Here is a 10232-nt window from a genome sequence, read left to right as displayed (position 1 = left end):
TCATTTTTTTCTCCCTATCTGAGCCCTCCAAAACGTAAAAACTCCTAATGAGTAAGTATTCTTATTCTCATGGCAATATGGTTGTTTGAATAAGTCCAATAAGAATCTGTTCTTCTTATAACAGGACACAATTGGAAACACTGGTGATATTACCGAGGCTTTGACTGGAACATCATATTTGAAAAAGCATACGGGCTTGGATATAACAAGATGGCTTTTGAAGAACGGAGGTGGACATTCTGGAATAAAGCCACTTTGAAATATTGGCCTGGTACCTTACTTATGGGTTCAGTGACCTGGTAAGGTTGAGAAGAGAATGTTGCTCCCTGTGGCAGACGCAAGAAACCTGGATATTTTGGGGAACCTCACAAAGAGAGGGATTCATCCAAATCTGTAGGTACTGTAGGCAGAATCTGATGACAGGTCCTTTGCTTGGCTTTCCTTGAGAGGCCTTTAAAGTTCAACCTGAGATTTCTTATAAGGTTCCAGCAAAGCAGATTTAAAAGAGCCTATATAATCAATTACTATTCTTGCTGTACTTCTGTAAATAATTATGCCAAATGTATTAAAACTAGACTTATTTTGCAAACCAGTTAGTCTTAATTTAACTAGGCCTAGTGAAATTGAGGGCGATTTTAGAGAAAAAGATTATGTTTCAATAGAAACTATAATACACATTTGTGGATACTAGATTTTGGTTCTGTCAATTGTCTTTAAGATTTTTATTACATCTGTTAACTAGACTGGATCCTGAATTCTTTTAGTCTCCTGAAATATCTGGCTACAAACCTCCAAATTAACATTTTCATGGTTTTTCTCCCCATCATTTTCATTTTGAGGCACCGAAAACTAAATCTGCCCTTTTTCTTGAAGCCTTGCAAACTGAAGCTGGAAGACCTAATATAAAATTAAGAGAGATTTGTGTCTACTGTTGTGTAAGCCACTCAAGAAGTTACCTGAGTGCCCAATGACACCATCAGAAACCTTTCAAACTGCAAAAGATGCTTTGACCCTGACTTCTAGGAATCTTGATTGGCTGCCCCCTGGGCTCAGAAACTGGTTTATAATTTGCTCCAACCATTAACCTTGTTTTTCTCTTTTTGTTTCTCTAGAAAAACTTTTTATTAAATACCTGGTTACTTACTTACCTGATACAGGCCTAACTTCGGGAGCCCACCTGCCTCACCACCTTATTAAAAAACTGGTTCAATGAGATGAAACAATCTACGCCCCATTTCAGCAGGACGTAGCTAGATCAGTCGCCGCACCAAGTCCCTCAAGATTGAGGGATGAACATAAGAAAGGGGGGAGTTGATACTGACCCTGATATCAGTTTCCCCACATTAAACCCAGCATATATGGGCTTAAAACCAAAACACTCATTCCCTGCTTAATCTCTGTCTTCCTGGCTCCAGAATCCACTATCCCCCATGGAGACAGACACCATCAAGGACAAGCACCTGGGTTCATTATCTCCTCCCCACAAAGAGATACAGGCTGGTGGGAAAGCTGCTGACCAGCAAGGTCACAGGCTCCCTCCTCTCTGCACGTAGTCTCAAAACCAAAGACAGGCTGGTGGGAAAGCTCTGACCAGCAAGGCCATATTCTCCCCCTCCCCTACCTAAAACCCCAAATAAAAACCCTTCCTTTTAGCATTTCAGGGAGTTTAGGATTTCAGCGTTAGCTGCCCTCTCTCCTTGCTCAGCGCTGTGCAATAATAAAGTTCCTACTTTCTTCCACTACCCCTGATGTCAGAGATTGGCTTGCTGTGCAACGGGTGAGCAAACTCACTTCAGGTTCGATATCAAGATGGCTGCATATCCTTTTCAGTTGTCCTGCTGGACGTTGTCTCATAGGCCCACCCAAGGATTATCTAATTCTGTAGGCACACGTACCTTCATTTAACGTACTATTTATTCTAAATAAGATAATTTTTTTAATTCTAAAGGAACACATTTAGCCAAGCAAATGATTCTTGTCTGACAGCAAGTGCAAATGGATTTTGTCCAATAGACATCAAGTTATTTCTATGCAGTAGAAAAGAACCGCAAATGTTCAATTTTATTGGCTGTACAACATTGACCGGTTTGCTTCTAAGATAGCACTCTGATCCCTGCCTCCTTTATTTCGATAACTAAAAATCCTTGTGTCTCTCTTATACTCCTCTGAACAAGCTTTACTGTTCTACTGGTTCCCTAGTTAATGAGTTACATAAATCTTAACCTCACTTTGAAAAGCACAGGGCATAAGGTAGAAAATTAAAGGAGAAAGATGCAAAATAATAATACCCAGGAGATAATATGTGGAGGACTAAATTGAGGTATCTCTTCTCCCATCATCAAATCTCTGGGTACCCACTACCCTTTCCCACCTCATGGGCAGCAGTGATGGTCTCTCTGTTGGCGGACCCCATGCTATGCTCACTAGTGCCCACTACCCACTTTAAAGAGCCAAAGAGAGCACCTGTACCCTTAGGGGCACAGCCTAAGCAGCAGCATCTGCTCCTGGAGTATTGGCTCCCCATGGTCACCAGATGACCTCACGTCTTCAGGCTGGGAACTTTTCATAACATTCTTCCTTCTCTTTACAAACCCTCGGCCAAACTCAGACCACAGATAACTGACTGGACTCTGTTGAGGTGCCAGTGACAGAACTTGGGCCACCTGAGGACTTGTGGATGTGTGCACTCGGCTGCACTGGGTTCCAATATTTGGTGCCCACAGAACCAGCCACATGCCACTGCTCTCTTATGGGATCTCTTGCACATGGGGCAGTGCCCTCCTGATCCCATCAGTCTCGGATCCCCTCTGAGCACTTCCACCCAAGACCTTTCTCTGCTCCAGCCTGATGATTTTCATGTGATGCTGGTGGGGGAAGAGAAGTAAAAGGGTGCCTCCTCCTGGGGGCTAGATGTTGTCCTTCTCATACCTTCCCTCTGACATGTTTTATTTTTAATTAGCACTAATTGATTCCCTCCTATATGCCAGGCAGTGGTCTGGATGCAAGTAATGCAGCAATGAACGGTTCCTTCCCTCTCTTAATAAGCACTCAGATCTATTGGCTGTTTCCTTAAAACTGAGATGCTTCCCCTAGTAAGCTCGATTGATTGAAAAAATAGCAATCTCCACCCCTCCCTATATCCATCCTCTACACAAAGGGACTTTCTAGTTCCTCCCATCCAAAGGTGGATTCTATTTCCCCACTCCTTGAATCTCGGATGCCTTCTGACCTACTTGGGCCAATAGGATGCAGCAGAAATGGTGCTTCAGTTCCAAAACTAAGACTCCAGAGTCTTTGCTCGCTTCCAATTACTGTCTTGAAACCCTGCCCTGACACTATGGGAACAAGCCCAGGCTAGCCTAGTATGGCCCAGTCATCCCCATTGTCCCAGCTCATAGCCAGCCCAATGTCAGCCATGGGAGGGACACGATCCTAGACCCAGTGGCTCCCACTCAACACCCCCAGCTGACCACAAATGCATGAATGAGCCCAGCTAAGATGAACCGAGCCTGGCCAGATCAAAAAACCACCCAGCTGACTTAGAGACTCATGAGCTACAATCAATACTTATTGTTTCAAGCCCCTGATCCTTGAGGTGGTTTCTTACAGAGCAATAGCTAACCAGTCCACTTGAGATCTTATCTACTTTTCCTAACGACCCTGGGATCTTCAAAGAAATTAAAGAATTGACCAGTTTTGCCTCTAATTTAGCACTCTTATTCCTGCATCCTTTATTGGTTTGGGTGATGAAGAACAATCGTTGTAAATTCTTTATCATCACAAAGTGGGGCTGATAAGAAAACCTTGGAGAACAGAAGGATGGCTGTCACCCTAAGTTTACAAAGCTTTTAAGAGACAGAAAAGATTTGAACTCAAATCTCTATGAAAAGAAAATGCTCTTTTCCTAGTAACATAGGATTTTCCAAGACCTCGCCTACCTGCTTCATTCTGCCATTTTAAGGTTGCTAAAAATCAGGCAACACAAAATGCGTAAGGTTTCACAAGAGTATATACTGTGTGATTTCATTTACGTGAAATTCTAGAAAGGCAGAACTAATCAATCATGGAAGAAAGTGGATCATTAGCTGCCAGGGTCCAAGCAAGGGGTGTGGACCACAAATGGGCATAAGCGAAGCTTTGGGGTGACGGGAATGTCCTATGTCTTGATTGTAGTGGTAGTGGACCAGATATTCATGTTTGACAAAAGTCATCTCTACTCGAAATGGCTGAATTTCTTGTGTAGGAATTATACCCAAATAAAGTTGCTTTTTATGGTTAACACAACTCAGGATGTGGAGAAAAGGGAACCCGTCTGCATTGTTGGTGGGAATGTAATTGCTGCAGCCACTATGGAAAACAGTACGGAGGCTTCTCAAAAAATTACAGATAGAACTACCATGTGATCCAGCAAGCCCAATTCTGGGTTTATGCTCATAGGAAATGGAAACAGGAGATTCAAGAGATAGCTGCACCCCCAAAGTCCCTGCAGCCTTGTTCAGAACAGCCAAGATATTGAGACCACCTGTGTCCATCAATAGATGACTGGGTGAAGGAGATGTGGGGCATATACATACAATGGAATGCTATTCAGCCGTGAGAAAGAAGGAAATCTTGCCTGTTGCAACAACACGATGGAGCTTGAGGGCATTATGGTAAGTGAGATGAGCCAGAGAGACAAAAACAATAGTGCATGGTATCCCTTATACATGGAATCGAAAATAAATTAATAAATAAGGCAAAGTGGGTGAAACAGAGAGTAGAAAAGTGGTGGCCAGGGGCTGGGGGGAGGGGAAATGGGGAGAGGTTGGTCAAAGGGCACAAACTTTCAGCAATGAGATGAACAAGGTCTGAGGATCGAACGTATAACATGGTGACTACAGTTGATAACACTGTATTGAATAATTGAAATTTACGAAGAGAGTAGAACTTAAATGTCCTCACCAAAATGAAAACAAAGATAACTAGGTGAGGTGATGGCTGTGTTAACTACCAAGATGGGGGGAGTCTTTTCACAATGTATCTATCAATGTGTGTATCAACGTATATGTCAAATCACCAGAAAGTAAGCCTTAAACATCTTACGATTTTCTATGTCAATAATGCCTCAACGAAGCTGAAATTTTTTAAAAAACCTTAGGACCTTTATATAGTCTTTTGACAGTTGAGAGGAACACAATTCAGGCTGAGGGCAGTGCTCCCATCTCACAGGGCTTGTTCCTCTCCCACAGAGGTCTCGTTAGGCGTCTCTGGAGAAGGGCCCCTCTCCCCTGATCCCATTTCTGCAGCTGGGTGGTCTACAGGGAGCCCCTCTGACACTCTGCTAGCTGGCCTTGTCCATCTTGGTCTCACAGACCCAGTGGAATGGCCTCTGGCAGGCATTGTCATTCCACGTGCCATCCGGGTTGAAGTGGACACAGTCCTCACCTGGGCCCAGCCCATGTCCATCCCAGTCATCTGGCTGGCCTGGACTCCAGTTCCTGAGGGGAGAGGACAACAGCAACTAGAAAGGTCAGGTGGCACAGAATCTAAGTCTGAGAAGGGGGTGTGGGTCAGATCTGAGGAGCAGAGCTGAAGGAGGAGGTAGGACACAGAAAGCCAGGGTGTACTCACTGGAAGTTGGTCTTGTAGTCTGTCCCATCCACCCATTTCCAGACTCCTGTAGGATCACTGAGCCCCATCCAGGTGTCTGAGGAGCCTATATGTTCCTGGACAAAATCCTGGGACAATGAAGGGCAATGGTGACTTCTCCCCATCTCCTTGGACTAGCAGTTCTAACCTTTAGCTGTTCGTTAAAGCAGTTGAGATTTGGGACATTTATGACAGTGCCCAGGCCTATTGGGTCTCTGAGAGTGGGGCTCAGAGGGCAGTGGTTTTAAAGCTCCCCAGGTGACTGCAATGTGCAGCCAAGTGTGGGAACCATTTTCTTACAGGGGACACGTCCTTGGGGCTGAGCACCAGGGGCCCTCACCTGCTCCTCTCTGGAGTTGATGACCACGAGGTGGGCGTTCTGCAGCTGGCACTGCTTCTCAGCCTCGGGCCAGGGCTTCTTAGAGCGAGAGAACCAGTAGCAGCTGCCTTCATGCTCCAGCCAGTTAAGGGGGCAGCAGGCCCTGGCAGAGCCTAGGGGGCCGGGAGAGGTGGGGGGGGGGGCTGAGATGCTGCCCAGTGGGACTGTGGCAGCAAAGGAGTCAGGCACGCCCCCAACACCCCTCACCATTGCTCTTGAGGGCAGCCGCCTGGCAAGTCAGGGCTGTCAGGTCTTTGGCCAGCTGCTGGACTAGGAGGCGTATTTCAGCATAATCTGGGACACACACAGGGGGGCAGTGGGGACAGTGCCCTGGGTGTGGACTCTGCTCCCTGAGTCCAGGAGGCCAGATTTCACTGCACGGGCCCCGTCTCGGAACCTCCCTGCCCTCCCCACGCGGCATGCCCAGGTGATGGGAGCAGGGGCCTGACCTGCTTTGAGTGTCTGCTGCTCCTCCTCCAGCTTCTTCTCCAGGGAAAACACCTTGTCGTTCATGCTACGGGCTGGACGGGAGGGCGCTCAGCACCTCGAGTGGCTCCCCCACCTTGTCCTGGGGCCAGCCCTGCCCTCCCACACACTCCTGCAGAGTCTCACCTGCTTGCAGTTCCTGCCTGAGATTCCCCACCCCTGCTTTCAGAGGTGTTATCGTCTTTTGCAAACTGTCACCTGGAGGACATGGGGACTCAGTGCTGCAGAGTCAGCTCGCACCCCCTCCTCCACCACACCCCACCCCAGTCCAGAGCCCCTTCCACACCAGCCTCACCCTGGGATATCAGGGACTTGACCTGAAGCTCAGTTTGTGATGTGGAGTTGTTCAGGGTCACCAGGTCCCTCTGAAACGTGGAATCTGACGAGGTGGATGGGACAATCAGGGCGAAGATTATCAGGCCTGCTCTGTGCCACACTGAGCAGGCACTTGACACACTTTGTCTCCTTGGTTCCTCGCGACAAGCCCCACAAAGGGACAGACACTGTTGTTCTCCAGTATTGCCAATGGGCAAACCAAGGACTAGAGAGGTTCCGTAATCTGACCACATCACCCAGCTAATAAGTGACAGAGCCAGCAGCCAGCCTTATCCATCTCTAACTCCGTCCCTGCCCCCACCAGTGCAGCCCTTATTTCTCTCTTCCCTGCCCACCCTGTGACTCTCACTTTGGGATCCGATCACACAGACACCGACCAGCAGCATGAGGTTGAGGCCGAGGGAGAGCAGCAGGAGGCGGGAGCTGGAACAGAGTGTCTGCAGGAAGGGCTGGAGGGGAGGCAGCCCTGCAAGAGGAGAGAGGGCGTCAGGACAAGGAGGGTCCCAGAGAGACCCAGAGAGACAGGGGAGGAGGAGAGGGCCTCAGGGCCTGTCAGGGATCAAGGCTGGAGCCTTAATGCTCAGCGTGGAAGGGGGCTGCACAAGGAGGATTGTGGGATGGGGGATGCCCAGGCATCTGACCCGGCATGGACCAGCACAAGTACCCAGCCACACAGGCCCCTCATACCACTGGGGACAAATGTACACAAGGACACAGGGTCTCAAGATGATGGTGATGTGTAAAGTCCTAGCATCAGAGCTGGCAGAGGTGGCAGGAGGACCCAGGGAGTTTGGGGCTGCCAGGCCCACAGCACCTCACGCTCATCTCTACTACCCGGGTAGCAAATGGCTTTCCCTTCCAAACCCAATCACTCATTCCCACACCAGGGCCAACCCAGAGCACAGAAGCCAGGTCCGCTGTGGTCTTTCCTGTGCTTGTCTTGCTGAGGACCCTGAATCCTCTTCATACTGTGGCTTCCGGTGGCTGGGGCCCCACCACCTCAGATTTGGGGACCCAACAGTGCACATGGTAGAGGCACAGACATCACATCACAGCAGAAATCCTTCTAAACGTATTAAGGAGGTATTTTAGGAGAGACCATTTCTCCTTTCCTCTTACCAATTCTAAGCCCCGGGCTTTGGTTCTCACTCTCCGAGTCCTGAAAGTTTTCATAATTCACTGGCATGCTGGCACCAACACGACCACCGAGGCTGTCAGAGCTGAAATGGAGGCAGGGCCAGTGGCCAGGCTGGGGCAGGAGCTGGGGCAAAGGGGCAGGCTGGGACTACGTTGGAGCTGAGGTCAGGGCCAGAGCTGAGGTAAGAGATGAGCTTGGGCTTGAGAAGGAGTCCAGGGTCAGGGCCTGCAATGGGAAGGGGCCTGGCCTTGCAGCTGAGGTTGAAGGTGGGGTCAGGAGCAGGCCTTGGGCTGGGGTTGGGTTGAGTTTGGGATTAAGGTGGAGGGAAGGTTGGAGCTAAATATATCGCTAGGACAGGGCCTAACAGCGGGGTTGCAGGGCAGGTTGTGTGTCTTCCTAGGATTGGGGTCAGTACTCCTGTGGGAGCCACGGATGGAGCTGGGCCTAAGCTTGGTGCTGAAACTGCGAATACAATATGGTTGAAGGTCCATCTTGTGTTGGGGCCGGTGTTAAAATACAAGTTGACTCTGGGGTTGAAGCTGTGGTTGGGTTTAAAGAAGGGGCTGGGATTTGTATGGGGGTGGGGCTGCGTCTGGGACTATTGCTGAGGACAGGGCTGGAATTGGGCTAGACATGGGGCTGAGTTTGAGTCTCAGTTTGTGACTGAGGTTTGGCTGCCATACTTGATTCTGAATCCAGGGGAGGGAAGAAAATAAGATCCTCGCTTGGTCATTATCCCCATGCTGCCCCTTTCTATTTTTCCCATTCAGTCCCACCTAGGACTCACAGTCCCCCTCCTGGCTTTCTCTAACATCCTCCCTGTCCCCTTGGTCTCAACTGTGTCCCCAGCCCCGTTACCTGTGGAAAGCCTGCAGGCTGGGATCCTTGGGTTCTTTGTGCAGCGATGACCAGAGCTGGAAAAAACTAAATCCTGGAGAGTTGGGGGTAGAGGTGGCCAAAGGATGAGTCACATATGTGAGCAGAGTCCTGCTGGTCTTCGTGTCTGAAAGCCCAGGGGTCTATGAGCTGGGATCTTCTGTTTCCTCGACTTGGGGAAGTCAATAATAAGGAGAAGGAATTAAAATCGGAACACGGGCAGCGATTGTGTGTGTGGAGGAGTTGGACGTGCGGCCAGCTTGGCTCTCCTCCTCCAGAGTGTGTCTACTCCTTTCTGCTTCTTTTAAGTTCCCCTGACTTCCTCAATTTTACCATTTGGGAGAGGGGAGTCAGACCAGAAGGGACCAGAAGGAAACCCAATGTGTTGTTTCTCCTTTGGCCCTCACTCCCTTTCACTTCCTGCCTCAGGATTTCCCAGAATTTTTGGTGTCAAAGCATTGCACACTGAAATCCAGAGCAGCCCATTTCTCTGGTCTTGCTCCATCTTGACCCAAGTTCCTGGCATCTGAGCTTCCTCTGGGTCTCAGCCATTAAGCTTCCCAGCTTGGCCGAGCTCCCTCACCCAACCCAGGAGGGAAGAGGATGATGGAGAGTAGGATTCCCGGTCTGAACGGAAGAGGAGGAGCCATGCAAAGGAGGAAAATTTGTGGAGCATCGAATCTGTGACGGAGACTGCACAGATACTGACCACACTCTAACCGTTCACTCCCATGAGAAACTCAGGAGGCATTTTGGGTGATGGACTCAGGCTCAGGGCCATTGTGTGACTTGCCCAAGATCACACACCTGGTAAGAGAAAGAGCCCGAATTCCAGCCCAGTGCTGCCCACCACCCTAACCTGGCCTGACTCTCTCCCCGTGCACTGTCTTCACGAAAGGGATTCGATTCAATCCAGTAAACCCTGGAAATCCCCCTAAGGGGGCTGCCCTGAATTCCTACACACATCCTTTTCCTAGGAAGGAAACTTTGTGTCTTAAAGGGGGAAGAAGGAGAGCAAACACGTTTTAGATTACATTTTCTAATTAAATGGGATTGTCTTCTGCTACTTACTTTTTTCATTCAGTTAATGCATCAGGAACATTTCTTCCCCTCAGTTCATAAAATGTCCTTTATTCGTTTCCTATCTTTATCTCATTCCATGCGTGCCATAATTTACCTAAGTATTTCCCTATTGATAGACATTTAGGTTGTTTCCAGTTTTGTTTTGCTTGCTGTCATTTATGTTGATTAGCATTTGTCACAGGTTGGGTTTTTGGAAGCCAACACTTAGACTGTATTTTGGGGGCAAGCTATGTATGAGGGACCAGCCCCTGCTAAGGAAGGGGGAAGAAGGAGGAGAGGGCAGAGGGAGAAGTTAAACAGCGGTGG

The 10232-nt window shown here is 48.7% G+C and overlaps 1 protein-coding gene across 1 annotated transcript; it reads right to left on the bottom strand.

Annotated features, from left to right (window-relative positions):
* Window positions 1–5125: 5125 nt before the first annotated feature.
* On the bottom strand, window positions 5126–9145 carry LOC106844169 (C-type lectin domain family 10 member A-like). The gene is made up of 10 exons (XM_014861478.3): window positions 8826–9145; window positions 7949–8049; window positions 7179–7295; window positions 6789–6872; window positions 6620–6691; window positions 6457–6528; window positions 6215–6301; window positions 5969–6120; window positions 5611–5717; window positions 5126–5477 (listed from the first exon to the last, which is right to left on the bottom strand). Exons 2-10 carry the CDS (start codon window positions 8013–8015, stop codon window positions 5321–5323), a joined length of 915 nt encoding a protein of 304 aa, XP_014716964.3. The 5' UTR covers window positions 8016–8049; window positions 8826–9145; the 3' UTR covers window positions 5126–5320.
* Between the last annotated feature and the right edge of the window lie 1087 nt (window positions 9146–10232).

This window comes from Equus asinus, chromosome 13, assembly GCF_041296235.1.
Source record: "Equus asinus isolate D_3611 breed Donkey chromosome 13, EquAss-T2T_v2, whole genome shotgun sequence".
Classification (NCBI taxonomy): Eukaryota; Metazoa; Chordata; class Mammalia; order Perissodactyla; family Equidae; genus Equus; species Equus asinus.
The sequence above is the reverse complement of the archived record's forward strand: the minus strand, read 5'-3'. Positions and strand labels throughout refer to the sequence as shown.

What these genes read in the sequence shown, in the direction of transcription:
- LOC106844169 (XM_014861478.3), bottom strand. Translation starts at nt 8,015, where the DNA reads ATGCCAGTGAATTATGAAAACTTTCAGGACTCGGAGAGTGAGAACCAA. An exon ending in GGCTGCCCTCAAGAGCAATG is followed by an intron (nt 6,121 to 6,214) that starts GTGAGGGGTGTT and finishes CCGGCCCCCTAG; the next exon opens with GCTCTGCCAGGGCCTGCTGC. An exon ending in GACTACAAGACCAACTTCCA is followed by an intron (nt 5,478 to 5,610) that starts GTGAGTACACCC and finishes CTCTCCCCTCAG; the next exon opens with GAACTGGAGTCCAGGCCAGC.